Source organism: Lates calcarifer, linkage group LG16_LG22 (assembly GCF_001640805.2).
Source record: "Lates calcarifer isolate ASB-BC8 linkage group LG16_LG22, TLL_Latcal_v3, whole genome shotgun sequence".
Taxonomy (NCBI): domain Eukaryota; kingdom Metazoa; phylum Chordata; class Actinopteri; family Centropomidae; genus Lates; species Lates calcarifer.
The window spans coordinates 3,439,998-3,463,526 of record NC_066848.1 but is presented as its reverse complement, the minus strand read 5'-3'; the positions used below and the strand labels follow the sequence as shown (position 1 = coordinate 3,463,526).

At 41.8% G+C, this 23,529-nt stretch overlaps 1 protein-coding gene across 10 annotated transcripts in view; it reads right to left on the bottom strand.

The window, feature by feature from the left end:
• lyst (lysosomal trafficking regulator) overlaps nucleotides 1–21,939 on the bottom strand; it is a 53,191-nt gene extending 31,252 nt beyond the window's left edge. For 4 of the 10 annotated variants that reach the window (XM_018680266.2, XM_018680268.2, XM_018680270.2 and 1 more), the window contains exons 1-6: nucleotides 21,791–21,938; nucleotides 20,370–20,655; nucleotides 11,392–11,483; nucleotides 6,174–6,372; nucleotides 2,987–3,077; nucleotides 114–2,220 (exon numbers count right to left, since the gene is read on the bottom strand). In XM_018680266.2, the coding sequence (XP_018535782.1) occupies nucleotides 114–2,220; nucleotides 2,987–3,077; nucleotides 6,174–6,372; nucleotides 11,392–11,483; nucleotides 20,370–20,450 (2,570 nt within the window). In that variant the 5' untranslated portion in view covers nucleotides 20,451–20,655; nucleotides 21,791–21,938. Of the gene's footprint in view, nucleotides 1–113; nucleotides 2,221–2,986; nucleotides 3,078–6,173; nucleotides 6,373–11,391; nucleotides 11,484–14,093; nucleotides 14,228–17,496; nucleotides 17,670–20,369; nucleotides 21,026–21,790 lie in introns of those variants that run through there. The other 6 variants (XM_051076683.1, XM_018680269.2, XM_018680272.2 and 3 more) reach the window with 6 other exon arrangements.
• Nucleotides 21,940–23,529: the final 1,590 nt, after the last annotated feature.

Sequence of the window (23,529 nt, the reverse complement as noted above, 5' to 3'; positions counted from 1 at the left end):
CTAAAAAGCAGCCGAACGCTACAGGGAAAACCCAGACTAAAACAACCACTGAACAGATGATCAAGAAAAAGAAAAACATATCATAAACGGATACTAAACTGTGAACCACTCACCTTGATTTGAGGAGGGCAGGTAACGTTTGCAGGTATATGAGTAGTACCTCCACTGGCAGGCACTGCGTGTGATAGCTGCAAACCTGAGTACAGACAGTGGAAACCCCCAGCTGTTGGGCATGGTGGGCCAGCTCTACCCCTCTCTGCAGCACAGGGTTGAAGATGTGTGTATAGAGCTGCCACTGCACTATAGCATTGCCCCGCAGGGTCAGGTGGCACACATGGCCGGCTATCTGCTGGCTCAGCTGCCAGTCCTCACCAAACACTAGCTCCTGGTAGGCCTCCAGAGCATCCCACTTCCACAGCATGTCCTCTGCCCCTCCTCCGCTCGGCAGAATACCCTGGGAGCGGTAACACAGACTGGTAGAAATGGATGAAGGTTCCCCATGCTGTAGTGTCTCCTCCAGCCCTGGTAGCTGGCTGCTGTCCAGAGTGCAGATGTTACAGGAGGCCAGTTTGGCTTTCTCCGAGGGCTGCCCCCCACCGAGCTGGTCTAGGATCAGTCTACCAAGGACGCTGAGAACGTGAGACTGGTAACTACGCAGACCAGGAGCTTGGAAGGCATGCAGCAGGGGTCCTACAACTGAGCGGGGGTCCATACAACAGCAGATTCCAACAGCCTGCACCCCAGCCAGTACCTGCAGGACAGCCGGTCCGCTGGGGGACAGGCGCTGCAAGAGCCGCAGGCACTGGTGAGCACAGGCAGCCAGACAGCAGCAGCGCTCAGGGTAACGCACGGCATCACCCTCCATCCCATCCTTGCCGTCTCCATCCTCTTCAAAGGGGTTGCGTCTGGCAGCCTGCTTGAAAGCAGAGACGGGCAAACCGGACAGGTCTCTGTGGTGATGCAGGAAGTGTGAATATTCACAGCGACGATGACGCCGTCGGGCGCACACGGACTGATGCAGCTGCTCAGACTTTGCCTTCTTGACGGCACTGATGATCTTGAAGACCCCTGCGATGAGACCCCGTAGCCTCTCTGAAGCCTCGCCTCCTACTTCGGAATCCCTCGCCCTGCCGAGCCCCTCCAGCCGCAGCACCGTGGCCTCAAACAGCTCCAGGCCGCGGTGCTGAACAAATTCATGGATGAGTTCCAGCGCCTGGCTAAAGAAAAAGGGGTTGGGTGTGGAAGCCTGCAGGCAACCCAGCAGCACTTGCAGTACTCCCTCGAGAAGCTCTGGCAGCAGTAGCGCCCTGTGGCGATAGCGGGAGAATGAAAAGTCATCCTGGACCTCCTGCAGGGTTTTCTTGGGCCGAGGAGCGAACGGGTCAGTCTGTCTGTCCAAACAGCTCCGGATTTTAAGGGTGGCTCGCAGCAGGTCTGTCAGGCTGCGTCTCAGGCTGTCTGGAAGGGTTTCACTCTGACTCACATCTACTGACATCAGGTGCAAGATGGTGCGTAGAAGCATCCTCTGGACCAGGGCGATGGGCTCTTCGGTCCAGCCTCCAGCAAGCTCCTCTGCCCCTGTTCCACCCCCACCTCCTCCCCCTGGACCACAGCAATCTCCAAACTCAGTTAGGATCTCAGTGAGGGTCGGTACAACACTGACCGCCAGGCCAGGGTTGTGGTTGATGCTCATGTCAAACTTGCACACCTTCTCCAGTAGGGAAAGCAACACATGGCAGAGATCAAAGGGCGAGTTTTCCATGCGGTTGAATATTGATATTGCAGCCGGGTCTGTCAGGGTTTCAGTGTCTGCAGTCTGAGACCCAGGGGCTCGGGGGTGTGGGTATGGGGCGCTCATGATGTCTGTGGTGGTGCTGGCGGTGGATGTTGACTGTGAGGCCTCTGAGCGATGATGCTGGCAGCTTACCCTGATGGTGGAACCATGTGATCTTCGACTCCTTGCACCACCTGGGCCTTGGACAGCTTTGTCTTCAGAGTTTGCTTCTGAATCTGAGGTAGAAACCTGGGACTTGCGAGCATCCTTTACGGAGTATCTCTGCGCTGTTCTGCGTGACCTCCGCGACTTCCAGGTGCCACTGCCGACACGGGACCTCTTCCCAGAGTTCTGGTCATCTGTCGCAGCCTTCTGTCCAGCTCTGAGAGGAATGGCCTTCACCTCCCGGCTAAGGAATACCTCCAGTAGGGACGGCAGGGTGAAATCTGTCCACACACAGAAAAATCTGTCAGACTTAATGTTCCAATTTTTTAAGCACTAGCCTGAAAAATGCTAACACACTGTATTTCAAAAATGCTAATTTTCAGAATTTAAGATGAGGGACATAAAGCTCAGCAGCATGTCAGCAGCCACGACCTGTTTGTTTAACATCTTCAGTGAGTAGGAATTAATTAAAGTAAAAATGTCTAGGGTCCATGTTAGAGAGGATCAGCAGTCCTGTACTAAATACCAGTGTCATCCTGAGGTCACAGACCTCTCCAACCACATGTCTTCTCTCCTTGTGTGACTGCTTAGAGTCATAACACTAAGATTTATCGCACTAGAGACACTGGCTCAAATGATTAAAACTGGTTCATCCATTTTATAAATTATTACAGTGCTAAGCAAGTAAAATGTGTACACATTCCACTGCCATTACATGAACTCACCGAACCTACTGCTGAGACACTGTCAATAACTAAAGGTAATAATCAGTAACAAATTATGTAAGCGATAGAGATAAAAAGATAAAACAAATATATAAATAAATAAAGCTACAGAACATTTCTAGCCCATGAAATGCAGCCTGCAGATCAGTTCGTCTGTACAAACGATATTACTGTTTGCATGTCACAGAGAACTGTGCTGCATAGCTAATTTAACACTCATAGTATGTAAACTGAAATCATTGGTTACACATGCCATTACAGTAGGGCAGTGTGAGGTATGCAAGCAAGCAAGAAACAGATTTAAGTGTTTGTGGGTACTGACCTGGGGCTTTTTCCTCCTGCACAGGGATCTTCCAGACCAGCGGCAGTAGCGACAGCAGCAGAGTGAGCAGCTCCTCCCGACAGGTCAGCTCCTGAGAGGGCAAAAAACAAAAAAAAGTTACCCTGAAAGCCTCCTCTCTCCCTTTGCTCACACTCTGATATCACATCCAGACACTCCCACTGAGCATGTGTGCCTTTAGTTAGCTGGTTAGTTAGTTAGTCTGTGTCAATGAGAGCAATGTGGCATCTACATGACAACCTTACTCCCAAGACTTCCAAGGGGGATCTCATGTCTATCCAGGGCATTCCTCACAGCAGAGAGAACCAACTCCTTCATGTGTTAATTAAAAACAATCAACCTACTCCTTCATGTGTGGATTAAAAAATGATCAGCTTGCTGGCTATGCAAGACCATCAAAACACACAGTATCTGTGTATTGACAGAGGATTAGATCATTAAATTTAGTTTAATTGCTTCCACTCCATGATCATTTAGAAGCATTATGATCAGCCACTTCTTGTTTTTCCAATTATTCAAATATAGGCAGCAGTCCTAAGGTTGTGCAGCTCATTTAATCACTGAATGGTCATCTCTGATACAGTGAAGAGAAGGAGAAAAGAACGAATATGAGAATATACTGGAAATGCTGACACTGACTTACGACTTACTAATTAAATAACTCACTAATCAAGCAGTCTTTTCACTAGATCCTTTCTCTGGTTATTTTCATGAATATTTTCAGTTTAATTATAGTTTTTGGATACTCTAACCACGTCCGACTATAAATTACACAGCTTTTTTGTGAGGAGTAGCTGAGTATCTAGCTTTTGAATTATTCAGCTGATGATGTACTCAGAAATGACAGTAGCCTGACATTTAACACTTGGCCAGTCAAAAAAAAAATCACTAAAGAAATCACTGTCATTTCCAAAGAAATGCAGTTGATTTATAATTCGAAACCACATTTTGCAAAGCACCAGTTCGTCTGCACCACCAGTATTAATGTGAAGTGTCTGGCCATGACAGTCACGACTGGCTTGACTCCATCTAGGCCACAGCTGACACACACACACACACACACACACACACACACACACACACACACACACAGCTGGAGCTTGTGATAACACATTTCCACTTTTTTTGCATTAAATCTCTGTACTGAAAGCTCCTATATGAAGAGAGGAATCTGTGTGAAATTAAAAGATAAGAACAATATGAGGCCACAGGGACAATGACACATAAGGTCATGTTCACCATATTATAGTTTTTCTGCTACATCTGACATGAAAACGACTGAGTTCAGGATCACATCTTTCTCTATGGAACCTTTTAAGAACAGATTGGTAATTACATTATATCAAAAGTCAACTATGGCTGATGGATTTGTCCAAATGCCGCTCTGACATTATCAGTCCACTTTAATTGCCTTGACACACCGCAGCACCATGAATTTTGTGAATATTCAGCTTGCTTATTCACTGATGTTGAAGCTTATTTCACATGATTAGCATCAAAACACTTAGCATCTCATAAAACCATTACACAGCCTTATGTAACTTGACTCCTGACTCAGCAACAGGAACATATCTGACGCAGGGAGGAGATGACAAAAGACGCAGAACCCTGATAGTCAGACGTCATATTGTTTTTTACTTTTGTCCTGGTTTCACGCTGACTTTTTCTGCACAGCCCTTGACTCATCATGTGAATGCCCCACAATTCACTCTGGATAAGCACATCTCTTCACTTGTTGCTTGACCCAGAAAGACTCACAGATCAGATCAATACATCCTGGGCTCTGCTTATGAGGAAACACTGGACTCCAGACTCCAATAGAGTGGAAACCTCTGCCCTTTGTGGCACAATACTGTCCTGTAAAATCCATTTTGAAAGAGAGTAGCACTGACGTACACAGATCAGCTACAACATTAAAACCAGCCTGACTAATATTCTGTAGGTCCCCCTTGTGCTGCCAAAACAGCTCTGACTTTTCGGGGATGTGGCAGAGAACATCTGCAGTGGATCCTCTGGGTCCTGTGGGTTGCGGGGTGGGGCCTCCATGGGTCTGGCTTGCCCTGCACATCCCAGGTGTGAAAGATGTCTAACGTCCAGATGAATCCAAGGTTTGTAACAGGATGATCAATGTTATTCACTTGACCTGTCAGTGGTTTTATTGTTGTGGCTGATCAGAGTATTTTTTTGTACTGGATGATGAAAAATACACTAAAATATATGTTAACTCTAAACTTGTTTATCAGCACCAACATCTTGTGTGCAGCAGCAGCAGCAGCAGCAGCAAAACCCTCTGCAATCAGTTAAATAATCAAACAACATGTGGGCACTGCAGAGCTCATTTCCTCCTCCTTCATGACGGAGCCACCCTGCAAGCTGTAGTAACACCAGCCACAGATGTAGAAAGGGAGCCAGTGTCCATTAAACATACATATACAACATTGGCCATGTGGTGGTAATAATTACAGTTTCTCATGTCTGAGTTCAGGTGGAAATAACTGATAATAATAATTAAACAGTATGCTCTACTGAGAGCAATCGTGTTTGTGCATGAAATTATACAGCATCTTATCAGGGGATAACCTATTTTTCTCTAATGAGTTTTATTGCACTGTGGTCATTATAAATACCCCTTTAATCTTACCAGCTGATGTCTGTCTGATGTTTACATAATCTTTGTTGCTTTTATCATCTGCGTTCATTATACTGTATCTCTATTACAAACTCTGTCTGCAATGTTCCTTTTGATGAGCAGAGATTAGTCGCAGCAGAGGTTACTCGGGCTTATGTGCAGAAATTTGAATTTGTCACGCTGATATTGAAGAGCTGCTTTTAAAAAAAAGTTTAATTCGTTAATTAAAAATTGTGAGGCATAATTTGAAGCTAAAAGCAGCGACCTACAGCTCAGTGTGAATATTACTGTGCTCGATTAGAATTTTACATCTGCCGGATTTCAGTTCTCTGTGAAAGCGACACTTTGGGTTACCTCTTCCTTGTGCAACAGTATTACAATAGGGATGTTTTTGCAACCAATAGCTGTGGCTTCCCAGACTGTAGTTTAAGATACATGTTTGTGACACTTGCTGCTGAGAAGCCTTCTGTCTCCCATGCTGGTACCACAATTTAAATGCGTGTGACTTGGCTTGAACAGGCGCCCTTAGCTTCTCCTTACCTGGTCGATGATTGAGTCCAGGGTGCTGAGCAACAGGAAGCCCCGTCCCCTGACCAGGTACTCCCCCAGTGCCACCATGTGACTCTCCTCCTCGTCTTCCTCCCGCGCCTCCGCCCTCTGGGCCACCGCGCTGCATAGTTGATGTACATCAGTCAGGAACTCCCTCGCCAGTGTGTTACTGGCCCCACTCATGTCTGAGCTACGAACAGACATAAAAGACATAAAATGTCTTACACCTGTGACACACATCTGTACACATACTCAACAGTTTGTAGGATTTTCATAGACTTTAATGGCCAAACTGCCCCATGTGAAAAATATCAGGTAGGACAACACTTTTTGTTTCTAGTGTGTCTCATTCCTGGGTAGTGAAATGCATCCTGAACAGATTTACAAAAGGTAGAAAACTGAGATTATTCAAGTAAAACTAGCAAGTTTAAATAAATAAAACATAATAAGCACACTTTTGCTGTCATACTTGAAAGCATATTCAGAATTTGGAAGTAGCAGACACAGACATACCACATCTTGTCTGTCAGGTTTAGCGCTCAAAGTCATTTTGTCAAAGTATTGAGATGATTGTCATTGTCTAACATCAATTACTGCCGTAAAAGCAAACAGACAATCATGCTTACGTTTGTTTGAGATTTTATCTGTAGTAGGTGACAGTGGTTTAATCGTTCTGTTTGGGACCATCCAATGGAAATTCCTGCGTGTTGACCGCAACCCAAGTACAGTGAAGTGAAAGGAAAGCCAAAGCTGACAGTATCTTGACAGTCAGGTTTATCCAACAAGGCCCTTATCAATAAACACGTACTGATCTGGTCATGTATGTTAGAGTCAAACCTTAAAATCTAGACCCATGCAGGGTGAACATTACGTAAGAAAACTGACTTATCCTACGAAGAGAGCCTCTGTTCACATGTGCCACAACCACATGCTCCCCGAAAACTCATTGACAATAAGCCAAAGACGCACAAACACACACGTCTCTCCATTCACAGATTTAAGACACATGCACACACACCCTTTACAGGACAATCCCGATTACCCAGCTCAACGTAAATCTGTCAACACGAATTCAAGACGTGCCCTAAGGACTGAGCCATAACTAATTCCATCAGACGGTAAACAAATAAGTTAGTGTACACATTTACACGTTTAGATTTCCATGGCTTAGTAACTAACTCTGAATAGAATGATAATGTAAGAAGATGAGTATTGAGATAACAAAATCTACACTAAGAATCTCATTTCAAAAGAACTAAAACAATTTCTGCCTCTCTCCCCCATAACTTATGATCTTCATCATATTATCTTACCTAATGTTACTGGGCCAAACGGCTTCCTTCCAGTCATCTTGTCTTTGCCCTGAGTCTGACTGCAGCTCTGCTGGCTGTATCTGCATACCTCCTCACACGACTGCTGACTGAATTTTCTGTTCTGCAGCACAAATTCCATTAAATTGGAATTTCAAATGGAAGCTTTCCAGATTCGCAGCAGATCAGCGTATCACATGAAAGCATGTGATGTCACATGGCAAAGGGACTGGCCTTGGGAATACTGACGAGCCCCTGGTGCCCTGTACAAGACCTTCGTAATCGACCATCACTCACAGTAACTGCCTTTGTATTCTCCACTACAACAACTGGTTTGGGAATTTTTCCTTTAAATGAACAAAAGGTCTACTAGCAACAACTCGTGTGGCAAAGAATTGCAAGCGCACAGGGATTTATTTGAACTGTATTCTCAGATTTCCAAAAAAAAACAACAAAAAAACCAAACCTAAATCTGTCAATGCTAATTTCAGAAATTATGCACAAAAACCATGTGATTTTTGCATCAGATGTTTACTCTTTTCTTTTATTCTTTGCAATTCTATTCTTGGTTGTAATTGAGACCACAAGGTTTCCTAAAAATAATTGGCTAAACACGTTATGCTAAATGGTTTCCACTCTTTTGAGGAGATTGTTTTCCAGGGCATTTCACAGAGTCGTGGAAGGGGGGGGGGGGTGTCTTCTATGGCTGAAGAATTAAATGAAATATTATCAAAACTACAACCTGGCCAAGTGTTTTTCAGTGAAACTGAAATTCAAACATTCCCACTAAAAACATGACTCATGTTGTGGGAAAGTCAACTTCTAAATCCAACTGTAAATGTTGCCGTTGTAAAGACCTTCTTACTAATATCCAGATATTAAAAGCATTCGAGCCATATCGACCCACTCCAAGTTATTCTAAAACAACTATGTTGTACACTAAAGTATTTAGTGACACTTTGTGACCTCAATTAAAACTCAAGCTCACCATGATAATTCAGCTTTAGTCTGGGTGAAACATGTCTGTCTGCTGAATGGAGTTTATTTGGGTCACATGTTGCTGTCAAACAGGCCAGACGCACATCTAAAATGCTTTGACATGCTATCAGGGAGCCCGACTACAACCCAGCTCAAACTGGCACTGGATCACAATTGTTTTTATTTCTCAAATATATACAGTATTCTGCACAGGTGTATTGTAATGAGGGTGATTACAGGAGCAATACTACTACAAAAATACTGAGCAGAGAGCAAATTCAACTGTCTAAACTGAACCGGCAGCTATGATCAAACTGTCCATACTGGATATTCATCTGTTATTTAAGTAACACACACACAGAAAAGCAACAGAACCTATCAATTGCTGGACCAAGGCTACAACTGAATTCATCTCTGTATATTACCCATGATCCCCTGCTTCTGAAGCAGGAAGTGCTGTCACTGTAACAAACACACCAAGCTCTGTTTATAATTTGTGCTATTTTCAAAGTTTTCTTTCTGGGTATCAGAGATGAATGCTGTTTTTTAATTACTTTTAAGTTTTTTTTTTTAACTGATCTACAGTTCGGCATTACTCTTGAACTTGCTTGACCTGAATTCAACAGTTAAAGCTGCTGACTATCACTTGGTTAGCGGGAAATTGTATCTGCTCACCAAATTTACAGAGCAAGAAGGTATTCAGGAAGCAGACTGGGGATGAAAGAGGCTCCATTCTCCTTACTACAGGTCAGTGAACCATCAAAATGATTTTGAGGATGTTATTTTAAGGTGAAATAGTTCTATAATGTTGCTATAAAGGCTACAGTATAATGTACAGTATTATTTAAACATATCATCAAATTAGATACCTTACAATAGAGTTAATTTACAGCTGGGGCTGCATTGCCACCAAATTCAGCCACTAAAAAAATACACCACAGATTTGCAGAACACATTTTTTGTTAAATATTAACAGTATTAACTAATTTCTCCACAAGCTTTGTGCCATCATCCTCCCAGTTGTGTTATCATAACCACGAGACAGTGATTAGAGACTTGGTAAACACAGATAATGATTTCCATGAAAACGTCCCGCTGCAAAAAAACAGGCATCTCTTTCCAGCAGAACTCGGATTTTGTGTTTCCCCTCTGGCCAATTATTGTGATGTTCTTCACTCCAACTGAGTTATTTATTCAGTGGAGGCTTTACTCAGCTCACTACCTCTCGGTGTGGGGGGGTGGCGGGCAGCTTTCATTGGAGATTAATGGACACTTTAGCAATGGATAACATTCAAATATTGTCTGGATTAGTGTGGTTCCTGTAAGAGTGCAACACACAGCAACTTTAAGTGGGATTCCTCTGTGTCCAGTGCACTGTTAATAGAGTGTTAAAAGCTATAATAGTGTCATGGAGGCAAACATGGTTTATCCACATGATTACCTCCATCGATATACTTTGTCTTCTCCTACTGCAAACAATGACAGATTAAAAGAGTGTTTTTATTCACTGTGGAGTGTTTACTCCTTTAGTGTGGTTTGTCCAATCAATTTAAATCTGTCACTCAGGACTCCAGTGAGTTGTGATGGACATTTGTAAATGACAACTGAATACATCATGATTATGGATGACTGAAATTGAGTTTGATTAGGATGCCTTTTGGGTGCCTTCCTGTGGGGTTTTTCTGGGGACGTCCAACTGGGAGGAGACCCAGAAGAACCTGCTGGAGGGATTAAATATCCCATCTGGCCTGGGAAAACCTTTGGATCCCCCAGGGACGTCTGGAATACCCTGCTTAACCTGCTGCCACCACGACCCGACCCGGATAAGAGGAAAAAAATGCATGCAACTGATAATTAGGAATAAGTCTGAAAATCTACAGTCTAAAAATAACTGGAATTACCGCTTCTGTCAGAAATGTGTCTTTGTAGGACTTTTTGTGAGATCACAATGACTTTTGACCACCAAATTCTAATCAGTTTATCCTTGAGTGAACGTTTGTGCCCAAGTTGAAGCCATTTCTTCAAAGCGTTCCTGAGATATCGCATTCACGAGAATGGGATGGACGTATAAAAATCGTATGGGTAGCTGAACAATAGGGGAGTTTTTAAAAAAAGATTTCTGGTGTAGTTTCATTTCTACATTTGTTAGCTAAGTGCCCAATTATTGCAGATAAAACCTTCAAATATTTAAAAAAACTGAACATCTAATAGTTGATCTCACCGAGCGAAACATGAAACCGCCTTAAGCATGTCTTTAAACAAGGACATTATTTCAAGCATTTTAACCAAAACCCCATTCAAACTAATCACTTTTCAGCTGAGGGAACACATGGCTCAAGAATGCTAATGCACTCACTTAATTCTAGGTAGTGTGTGTGAGTGTGACTTATTTACACTGAGCAGAATACAAACAAGAGGTACTTGAGATGCCTAATGTCCCACAATTTTCCTCATCAATATGTAAATCTATGCAGCAAGGTGCACTAAAAGCTAATGCACCATGGTTACATAATGTCTGCAACCTCTACTATGGTGGTGGTGGGACATAAAACTGATGAAAATAAATCTGTCACGTCTGCAGTTACTTTTCTTTGGTTAAGACAAGAAAAAAGCATCTGCAGGTGTGTTTGCAGTCACTGCACCCAGCCCATGTCACAACTGGCATTAGTCTCATACATCCATTCAAGCTTTTGTTGCCAGCGTTTATCCTGATAAAGGCTTAAAAATGGACCAATATTATTATTACATTATTTGCCTGCTATGCCTCTAATCGTGCTCAGTTTTCTCACTGAGGTGTTGATTTAACACCTTGTACTTTTCGAGGCTGCAGCTCATGATGCTGCTGTATTTATCCACCCTAAGTGAGACAAAAACCTCCATTAAAGTATATTAAAAGAGGTTAAAATAAAAATAAGACCTACCAGAATTTCAGTGCATCTTTGGTGCTATGGTTGGGGTGATGCTGCACATAGTGGAAGAGACATAGGAAATTCTCCAGACTCTGGAGGCTGACCTGATGAGGAGACAGAGAGAGAGAGAGACAGATAAGACATGAGAATACAGTGAGTGAATATGCACTACACAAAAACATTAGCCTTTCCTCTGATAACCCATTATGACATCACTCTCAATGATTTTACGTTTTATAATTGTTATACAAAAAAGTGATGTAACAGCCACTAATGTTGTTGCGTGGAACTATTGCTCCAATATTGATTTATCAGGTCAGATGTAGTTTGGATATTTTTCCATAAAAAGCACTGTAACCAAAATCCCCCCCGAGAGTCACAAGTCATATTTAAGAGATTATATATCTTATCTCCAAACAAACTCAAAATAAAGCCTTTGTTAGTCTTAAAATTTTAAATCACAATCAGCAGAAAAAGAATAGTACTGGAGAACCTCTGAATCTGGGGAAATAAAGACGATATAAAGATGAAATCAGCTCCTGCGGTCAGAGCCTGACCACAGAGCGGGAATCTCACCACTGGAGTTGGCGAGGCAACTGGGACTTTCTTAAACAGCAAGACGTGCCACCTGACATGCTTTTAAACTATGCAACGGGTTCCAGGGTAGTGTGTTAATACCTTCCTGGCAGCCGTGTGAGCTTCTAAGCCAGCGTCCCGCCGTCCTTTACACCAACACAGGAGCTTGCTTTACGCCTTCACTAATCTGACACCAGTGACTGGATTCATTCAGCCAACACTGATCCCTGACTGATGTGGCTGCACTGAGCGTCTGGGTCAGGAAGCCAGAGAAGAACAGACACCACACAGTGCCAATCACCTTACACACAGTCTGAAAAGTTCTCTGAAATGAGAGGGCTATATCGTCTTTTTAATTATAAAACAGTGCCTACAGCAGTGTCATGTGTGGGCTCACTTTATATCTGCAAATATAAAAATCTTTGAAATGAGGCCAATTTAAGCCCTGCTTCCCAAAAGTACTTTAAGGCTAAGATGATCTTAGCCCATTGACTGATAACAGAAGAAGGTCATCTTTGCCTTTGGGTGAGTTCTGGGAACAACTGTAAGACTTTCCTGAAACTGTCTGAATTGAATCAATCACGACTATTCAATAATCAAATGAAGCAGACAAATCAAATTGTTGTGCTACTAAAAGTGATAAAAATTACATCTGACATATAAATGTGTGCTCAATTATCATGGAAATCATCAAAAAATGTAGTAGTTTCCATCTTGTGACTTGTGCACTTTAAAACAATCTGCACTTAAAGGTACCCTATTGGGTTTTTGACCACTAGCACTGGTTTTGGGCTGGACCTCAACAGCAGGGTTAGCCCTATAAACAGCAAGTGATAGAGCTCGACCATTGGTTGTTGGACTTTTCCTACTGGCCGTTTTGTGCAAACAGGTATTATGTCATCGGGGAGCACGGCTCGTTTTAGTTTGCCCTCTTCGCTCCAGTGCCAGGTGTTTTTGTTTGAAGTACTCACCTTGCCTTGATTAACCCTAACCCTAGTTCTGCCTGCCCTCCGAGAACTGAATGCCCGTTGCAGGGACACACACAGCACACTGACAGAAAACGTTTGCAGAAGAAACACTCCACACACCCATACACAGTCCAGCCGTCTACTACGTTTTTACTAGTCTTTCTACAACTCACATGAACAAGCACGCGGGCAGAGTGATGTTTTGTCCTGTTCTACTGATCGACAATTGGAGGCAGTAGCGCCCAAACAAGCGTAGCAAAGGCTGTGAAGAAGAAGACTGCTAGCAAGGTTGTATACAACGTAAAATTTCAAAACATCAGCTTTAAATGTTTTATGACACATTAAACAAAGCCCTCAAAGACACAAACAAAGTAATGGAAAAATAACCTTTGTCTTTGTCTTAAATTCCTCTTGCTTTGAAGAATATATGCATGAACTAACATTGGCACCCAACATGGTTGGGTTGCCTTCAACTAGTATAAGCTAAACCAAAGATTATAATGTCTTTTCCTTTCTTTTTTCTTTTTAAATGCAAGTGTGGTTGTATCCCAGTATTATTTTTCACCCTTGGATTGCCCACAAAAAGCAAACCGGTAGTATCATTTCATAGAAATTTGGGTACAGTGATATCTTTGTACAACCAAGTTATGTCACAGTGACACCAAAGCAAATCATTTAGCTGTGAGGACAGAGATTTTTACATAGACTCAACTGTGGAATCTACTGGCATGGCATATAAAAGAGCAGAAAATGGCAAAAACTGAAAATCAGTTATGTAAAATAGCTCTTTAAAAGGGTAAATATGGCATCATTTACAGTTATAGTGTGTTTACTATTTTCTGCGTCTAGTTTACATGCTGTAGAACAGCAAAGACCGCTATGCATGTCCGTGAAACTGATTTTCTCATTCTCCATGTCTAAAACACAAGAGTGAAACTTTCAAAATCGGTTATTCAGGTGCCCGAAGTTTCCGTCACACTTCGGCTTTTGCTGCAAACCGTCACAGTGAGGACAAGGACCGGGGCTACTGAATCTTCTGGCAAAACCTAGCGCGCTGTGACTCAACTTCCTTCCTGTGTCACAACTGTCAAAGCAAGCTTTGTTTTTGTGATGCTTGTTACTACTATGAATGGCATTTAAAGAGATATAATAAGAGTTGACCACACTCACCGGGGGGAGGGAGACCAAGAAGAGGGAGAGAGGGTGACACTTCGACAGCTGAGGCAACAACCCACCCAAGCAGAGAAAAGGGGAGGGGGTGGATGGTTGTGTGGGTAGGGTGGGAGTCACTGCACTCCGGGGGGCTGCACAACATCACACACAGGAGATGGGGAGGGGGAAAGAAAAGAAAAAGAAAAGCGTGGCTCATGAGAGAGACAGGAGAAGAGGACAGGGGTAAAACATGAAAGCTGACAATAACATAAGGGTGAAAGAAATAAATGCAGCAACAGTTGACAGCAAAGATAAACAAGGGGTTAGCGGAGGAGGAGGGGGCAGGGTGACTGGCAGGAAATCAAAACCTCAAGGTTGCCAAAACTGTTATTAGTTTAATAAATAAGCCCTGGAGCTGTACAGGAGCTGTGCACTCACTCTATTAAAATTAATCTACCAAAATGAGCATCTAAAATAACTTGGGTTTGTCCTTGTGTTATCAGTGTACCTGTTGTGGCCGTATTCCTCATATGGGAAAGGGAAACCAAGTGGTTCACGATAACACTAATTTCCCAGCAACGGAGTTGTTTTTTTCTCCAAGGCTCTAATCCAATATTACAATGCGTTCGGCACAAACCAGCCGGGGTGATTTGATAATGGAGAGACTGCCAATACTGATTAATACAGCTAAGGGAGGGAAATCAACAGTTGACAAAGCTCAGAGAACAGATTTCTGTAAACAAAAAGAAAGGTTTGACCTCTCTCCTCTGCTGCGATGAACTTCTTTATTTGCTCATTTGTCATGTAGACGTGCACAGCGGATCTGGTTGAGACATACAGCTTCGGATTTCACCTACTGCTGCTTTTATGTTTTTTTTTTGTTTTTTTACAATTGAATCAATGGGGAATTAAATCACGGCATGAATACACATCCAAGTTTGATGATAAGAGAGACACAAACAGCATAGTTTTTTAATAACGGGTCAAAACAACACTAATATTTAATGAATACTTTCTGTTTTTATTTCGTCCCTGGTCTAGGAAGGTCAGAGGTCAGGTTAAGCTACAGAACAAACAAAGATACACATTTGCTCACACTTGTTTTGTTTGTTTTCCTACCTCTCTATGTTTAATCTTTTTCTTTTTTCAACGTGTGGATTTACAGGAATACAGGCTCAAATACTAAAAGCTAGAGTTTCCGTAATTGCAGGGACTCAGAGACTGTGACCTGTGTCTTTATCCAACATGGTGATCATGGGAGGCCTAGTCATGGGAGTCTGATGGCTGAGTCACCCATGCCAGTACAGACTTTCCTCTCAAGCTCTCTTCGGATAATTGGGTAGACTACAACTTGGCAGAGGCAGTGAAAGCGATGTGATCCTGTCCTCGTGAGACAGGACGTGGGGCGTTGGTTATGCAATGTTTTTTTCCGGTTTGAGATCCCTACTGATCTAATTTGACATTTGGGTGATGAGCATCATGAGGAGCCCCTAATGTTCCACATTTCCTCACGAGCTACGAGTCAGGGAGGAGAAGAAGCGGCTTCACACAACACCACAAAATGACCATTTTTTTTCCATTAACACACACTCCAAAATGTCAAGAGGCTACCATCAAAAAGCATGTTTGTGTTTCTGTCAGTGTCAAGAGTCACACCGTCACAAGCAGTGACCTTTATCCAAGCATACTGTGCAGGAAATGAAAATGTGTTGCTCTCTGCTTCATTGTTTTCATTACAGGGGAGATAGCGTGCAATCTGGTGTTGGCCAATATTACAATCCAAAAACTCTGCTCTGGCCTGTCTCTTCCCTGGTGGCCTCAGAGATTTTTTGAGGGAGAGATCTGACTTAATAACATGCCACTGGGTGGGAAAAAGCTGAGGCAGAGCAATGGTTGGGAGCCTGACTCAGTTCAGAACTAGAGAGATGAATTATTCATCCATTCAGCCAATCGTTTGGAACAAGCCCCGGAGACCAGAGCCAGTGGGAGTAAGCGTCGAGAGTAAGAGCAGAACAATAAATGCAGATGTGAAACATGTCCTGTGGTCAACCGGCAAAGACTCAAAAGAAAGCCACTTCACTGAAGACACGCTGGTAAACAAAAGTCAGAGCGTAGTAGAAATCCTGAGAGTCACATTGGTTAAAATTAAAAATGATCAACATCCTTTGGTTAAAGTCGTGTGATGATCACAAGACATCATGATCAGAGCCTGACTGCTCGCTTTTTATGTTTGACCCATAGCAGTTGAACTTTACTCAAAGCGCAAAAAAGCGTTGGGGTATTAATGAAAAAATTACTGTGAGATATATAAAATGATTCATCACACTACTGTGATGCCAGATATGTTTTAAATGAGAAGCCCTACTGTATATTTTCACAGGACTGAAACTATATTCTATATTTGTCAGTGAAAAATATGATTTGGTTTAAGTTATAAAAGAGTCTTTACATAAACCTCCAGCTTCACTTGAAGTGAGATATTACTCACTGTGGAAACATGACAGCTGAGAAATATCCAGCCAACACGCTCTGGTTCGTTGGTTTCTCAGTTTAAGATTAGTTTAGAAATTACTTCTCAGAAAAAGTCCCACAATTCTTAAGTACTGATTCCCAACTACTAAAACAGGTAATGCACTGTACTGTATGTCTATCGTACAATAAATAACAAATTAACTGGGGTTAGAGTGATACATTTTATGCAGATGGAGCCATTTTAATAAATGCTGGATGCGGGTTAGTCCTTGTTACACACCCTCTTTACAAAAAGGAGATAATATCATGAATAATTTTTACATTTTGCTAGACTAAACTACAAGAGAGACCAATTAAAATACCAATTATTTTTTCCAACTTTGCTGTGCTCTTACTGTGCTCCGATGTAGACTATGATCTATACACATGATCATTAATTGCTTTAGATAGCTGCAGCAGTTGTACATATTACAGCTGACCTGAATGCCAGACAAACTACACAGGATATTGTCTCTGATAATGCATTCATGGAAAAAAAAAATGCGCACAGTGCAGCTTCTACCAAAATATTACAGAGATAAAGGAGGGTGCATCTCACACTGTTCACTCCAGACAAGTCAAATTATAAACCAGCACTGCCATCTTTACTTTCTCCTTAGTATTCACTGCGTTTTGCCTTATGCTTTGCTCGACAAGTTTAATCTTCTGTAGACAAGGATTCAGGGCTTTACCACAGAAGAAATGTAAAGCACAGAACTGAGCTTAGAAAGCTAATGACAAGTAATGTGGGTAGAAGATGTGACCAGGGTTTGTCCTATTTCAGACAATCACTGTATTTAAATGTCTGTTGTTGGAAATTAAATGACAACGTAACATTACCGCCCGACGCGATTATAAACTGTCAAAGACATGACTGATGTTGTCAGAGCAGCTACAGAATGATACTTACAAGATGAGTCAGATCATCCTGGAGGAAGACGTCTTGTCATCCGTTTTTATGTTAAATCCAACCAGAGTTACCATTAGTCCAAGACTACAACTGCCTGAATTTTAACATGATATAAAGTGAAGCAGAAAAGATCATGCAGCTGGCACCCTGAAGCACCAAAAGACAGAAAGCAGTGAAGTCCTCCAAACACCTCACTTTGGTGTTTTGAAACATCCTGTTAGCTCATAATGAAACCAAACATTGTACAAGCAACAAAATCTCGTCTCTTGCTTGGCTCCTGGCCAGGTAACCATTCAACTAAATTGACTCCACTCATCAAGATACAAAGAGACTGGGCAGCATGGAAAGTGTCCCCACAGATACTGTGCCCAAGGCGAATTTCCTTTGTTGCAGAGCACACTAATGCAGCAGTTTTGGCTCCACATAAAGGAAGTAATTCTCAAGAATGGAAAGAAAAGATTAATTCAAATAATCCTATTATACTGAAGTTACAATACCAAAATAAGTTATTTGGATTATAGTGGATTTCATGTAGTAGAGGCTGTTCTAAAGGGCATTTATGTATAATGAATACAGAGCAAGTAGGAGGATGGGTGCAGGAAGTGTGAAACCTTCTGACCCAGAAATAATAGAGACAGCAACAAAAATTAACCTCTTAACAGCAGTTCTGCTTTCTCATAAAAGTATCTAATGAGAAGGGTAGAAACAATAGGAAACAGAAAAGAGGAAGATTTAAGGTCAAAATCAGATCACTGCAGATAAGTGACTGAGACACCAGTGTGAGATTAATCCTGACAGATGAGAAGTGAGAGAGATGAGAGACAAGAATGCACAGAACAAAAAAATGCAGGAGGCAGAGAGAAAGAGAGAGGCTGCAGCACCAGTGTTTTCACACTTTTTTTCTCTGGTTTCTTATTGATTACTGCAGGGGAAGGTGTCTTTTTGCCCCACACAATTCACTGAAAAGTGTGATCACAGAACTGAAGACAGAGCAGCAGGGCAGAGTCTTGTGTCTGATGGGCCTAAAACAGGAGCCTTTCAGTCATTAGACAGCTTTGTCGTGTTTTCCTGTTTGTATTCTGACTAGAAGATGCCACTTTCAGTGAGGTGGTATAAATGTACAGTATATGCTTGCACACTGACAGCACTGACAGAATGAGCTGGAGACATATATCATGTGCAAGCAGTGCAACAGTATCCACAAGAGCGCTACAGCCTGTCACCGTGTGTCCCCATCAGATTCTGTCAGGAGGGAAAGCTACCGTATCAGCAAAACTGGAGAGCACAGATGTGCTCACTTAACCATCCTCCCTCATCTCATAACACACACAAACACACACAACACGAAAGGCGACAAGTTAAAGGAGGAGCGGCCGTCCCGAGGGAGTCGTCACAACAACAACAACAACAAAAAAGTGACATAAAAAGTTACCATTAATAGAAAAGGTAGCGCCTGCTTGCTGCAGTCCAAGCGTTATCGCCATGGCAACTGAGAACAAACCAGCACTGTTTTCTACAGCTGATAACCTAATGCACACCAACATGATTAACAAAGCAGCGGAGCATAAAACCCCACCATAGATGTGATGACTGTTGAGGAAGGAAGCCATTATTTCCAAGAAAGGAAAAAAAACCCTACAGGCTTTCTCAGCACTCATTAGCTTTAAAAATGATAGCAGGTCTGTCTTTAAGGGACAACTCGCACGTGATAAATCAAAAATAATGGACTGCCATAATGATTAAATCAGCTCATTCTAGTGTGTGTGCAGGGTAGATCACTCTTCGGCCTGCAGTCTGATCCTAATCCAAGTCTCGTGATCTGGCTGCTGTTAGTTCTCTGACAGCAGGATAGGGAGGGTGGGTGGGGGCTGCAGTGGCCTGGTAGAGATTTGACAACCAACGCCACTCGCTCCTGTGATATGCCGCAAACAAGAACTAGAGTGCTCTTGCACAACACCAATAATCTGTGGTTTACACCTGCCTCCACCCCTGTCCTGTGACTCACTGCTATTACTGCTCGTGCTGTGTGCATCAGTTAAATTTCCAGCTCTCAAAAATGGCATCTGGGGACCTCCAAGAGCCAGTTATTTTTACTGCTCGGTTCTACCACATTGACAGAATGACGTGTGCTGAATGACTCTCTACCCTGTGGTTACCCTGTCTGTACGAGGGGGTAAGTTATGTCTAAAGACAGGAAGTTCTTCTTCTTCTTTCTCCTGTGTGTCTCTGCACAGATGCTTCATTTAGAATTGGAATATTTGAATTAGTTTAACTAATAAGAACACGCTTTATAAAGTCTAACTTTATACTTCTCTACACCTGCAGAGCTAGCTCTAACTCCGTGTGGAACAGCTATGGCAAAAACAGGAAAGTAATTTAGGCAGCTTGAGTGACAAGAAGCAGACGACAAGAATGTATCTGAACAATGTTTGCTATTGTTGGATGATTTGACCTTTGGACGAATATTTTATTTAATTTGCAAATAAATCACCAACACAAGCACCTGACAACTGTTTAGATGCAGTGAGGACTAAATATTTGGATTTAACTGTGATAAATTAAAATTTCAAACAGGCAGTTAGTGTATTAAATTTGTATCAAATACAATTTCCTATTTTTTTGTAAATTTAATACTGTGTATGATCGGTTTTGCAGCTGTAACATGACAAAAATAAGTTTTCCTACATCAGAATAAAAATAAAACTGTGTTGTAGACTTTCCAAGTAAAATTTGAGGAACCTTCAGGCTTTTTTATCCATGACAACTGCCTTGAAGTCCTGGAAATTAAAAGTAAACACCACCACTACTCAGAGAGAGACTCCTGGGCTGAGCCTGCCCCCACATCCCCCTGAGGGTCTGCCAGCAGCACCTACCTGCAGATCTGCTCCTTGCAGTCTACAGTCCATGTACTTTTCCCACGCATATGACAGATCAGTCTGCTGTAGACTGGCCATGTCGTCCACTCCTCCAGGTATAGCACCAGTCAGGGTGTTGGGGAAGTCAGGAATGACAGAATTCTCCTGCTGGGTTCCTTCCTAATCCTCCAGGTGACTGAAAGTGCCCCGGACAGCACCGAACGAAGCCCCAAAGGTTCTCCTGGGTCTTTCATAGCAGAGTCATGATCCACTGCGCCGCTTTGCCACTTTTAAATTGGGCTCTCTGCAGAAAAAGTGTCAACTGTTAGCAGGACTAGCTGGCATAGCTACTTTCGCTTTTGCCCGCGCGCAGAGATAACTGACAGTTGAACGTGACGCATATGAAACTGACTTGAACCTAAACTTCGGCCAGACGACCGTCACACATTGTAGCATAACCAAAACAAAACGGTCTCAAGCAACACACTCAGCTAGCTAGCTAAGTATCTGACAGAGGCTGCGTCAACCCCTCAAAAAGGTTGACGCAACTCATTTCCGGTACGGGATTTTGTTTTCAAAATAAAAGAACCTACCGTACTAGAGTGAAGACAATAATCTCACTAAAAAAACAATACCACATTTTAATTTCATGGTCATTGTATTTTAACAATAAAGGCATACAATGCTAAGAAGTACGTTACAGTACAGTATTTTGTGTGCCACATACTTAACACATTTGTCTTCTCTGCTGTGTGATTGATAGTCTTAGGATAGTATAAATTTTTTTCATTTCTTATATTGAATTAACTTAATCAAAGAAATAATTACCAGAAGTAAAATGTTAATTTTATTATCACCCTTGTTACCACCAAGCCTTTAATTTGGGAATAAAAGCATTATCGTCTTTAATAGCACCGTTTATTTGACAAATTTACCGTGATGAGTTTAACACTAAACACTGACCACTAACTATGTCATAGTTTCTTTAAATTTATATTTTACTTACATTTGAAGAATGAATTAACTACTCGGAAAATTGTCATTCATGTTTTATTTTGAAGGTTCTGCTCGACAGCTGTGTTTAATGTTTTAGCTAGCTTGACCAAAAGAGCTATGAGCAAGAAGACTCGATAATTTTGACCAAAATATTTGCATACATGCCAGATTAACCTCAGAGCCGCAATATATCACGATCCCCACAACATATTTCAATTAACAAAATACATATGGTGTTATTTCTGGCTCGTTTGCTAACAGTAATAACGTTAGCTTTGATGCTGGTTGTAGCATCGCATCGTACTGTCTATGGCAGCTGTCAAAACTGTGTGGCAGAGAGAAATGAAAATAACCAAAATAAGCAGACGGTCCGGCTACAGGCACATCCTCCTTAAATTCGTAACATCAAGTTAAAAGTAGGAAGAATTAATTTTCATACATACCTTCGTACGTTTCTCATAAATTAAAGCCAGCTAATGCTAGCCTTCGTCCAGCAGACTACTCTGTGTAATTTAGCCCTCAGCGATGACTGCAAGACAACCACATTACCGCCCCTTTCCTTGCCTGCCAACCGCTTTCAGTGCCAACGGCTGAATTTCGGCAGGAATTTTAATTCTTTTCTTTTCTTTTTAAACGTAATAGAGAACAAAATATATCATAACTGCAAATAAATGTTAAGCGATTACAAGTAGCAATAACTAATGGGTGTAACTATAAATCTCGTGTAAGTAAAATTGAATTTTTGCTGCTCTGGCGATTCTAACATGGCGGAATACGCAGAAAAAATGATAACGAAACGTAATCACTTCTCGCATTTGTAAATATATTTCGCCCAAAATGCTAATTTATCTGTTTTTTGGTGATGGCCAGGGCAAAAAAAAAAAAAAAAACATTCCCTGCAGACAAATATGAGGGTCAGGACACCACCATGTGTAATAAGCGCTCACAGCCGGTGACATGCCCACAGACTCCCGTTTTGTTTCCCATTGGATAACACACAACTGATTCCCCAATCAATCAAACCTTTTGGTTAAGGGAATGGTGGTGCGTTTGCTGAATCACTGTAAATTCTAGCGTCAGACCCAGGCAAAGCTAAAACAAGTAAACTGGGCCATTACTAGCCCAGTTTAACTGTTGCTTGTTTATATTAGACAAGTTTTAATAACCTTTCAGATCTTTCTGAATTTGTAAATTCAATTAGTTTATTCTTGTTTTGTGCATGTGTAGCTTACTTTCTTCTGAAAGTCACGGAAGATGTTTTAACCTCTCATTCATAAACCATCACACAGGGATAAAGGGTCACTCACAAATAAAGCTATAAGTAAGTCCTGAAATAGCAAGTGTATTCTCTGTCATTAAGTCTAAATTGAGGGGAGAAGGGATTTCACAAGTGTGTTAGTAAAAACAATTCACAGTTGCATATGAATTACAGGTGACATTAGTCAATTAATCATCTTAAGTTGGTTATTTGCAACTATTTTAATACCAGGTTAATTGTTATAATTAATAATGTTAGAAATAATTTCACTTGGCATTAAATATTTACTGTTTTTGAGGAGACAAAACAAGCAGTTGAATAACATTGATTTGGGAAAGTTATAAGCAGCTTACTTCACTTTTTACTACATTTTTATGTGTAGGTAATCAACATATTAATCAATAACTGAATGAATATTTAGTTGCAACCCTAATATGAATATTGTGGTTTAAACAAGGTTGCGCCTCTCATGGTTCATATATATCGGAGTTTACAAAGAGCCCCTTAACGCACCATGACGTTGGCAAGTGTCTCCCTCTGCGCGGCAGGGTACCGTGACTGTGTGGGTGGCAGCATTTTGATTCCAGCAGAGCAGAAACATCAACAATAAACCAAATATCTATTTTTGTGGTTGAGTCAGTTATTCAGGTAAACATCTATTCAATGAAATAGAAACAAATAGACAGTGGGAGGAGTTGCTGCATTAATACTGCAAATATACTTTTCATTTTAAGAATATTAGGGACCATAAATGTGACCTGACAAGTATAAAACTGGCTTTCACCGGTTATTTGTTCGGCCATAATACAAAAGCTGTTCTTTTTCAAATTCGGCAGCATCACACCACCCAAACTGTATTTATAATTCACCCCACCGAACACAAGATGTCGCTGTTATCGTACTAAAGCCACACACGCAGCAGAC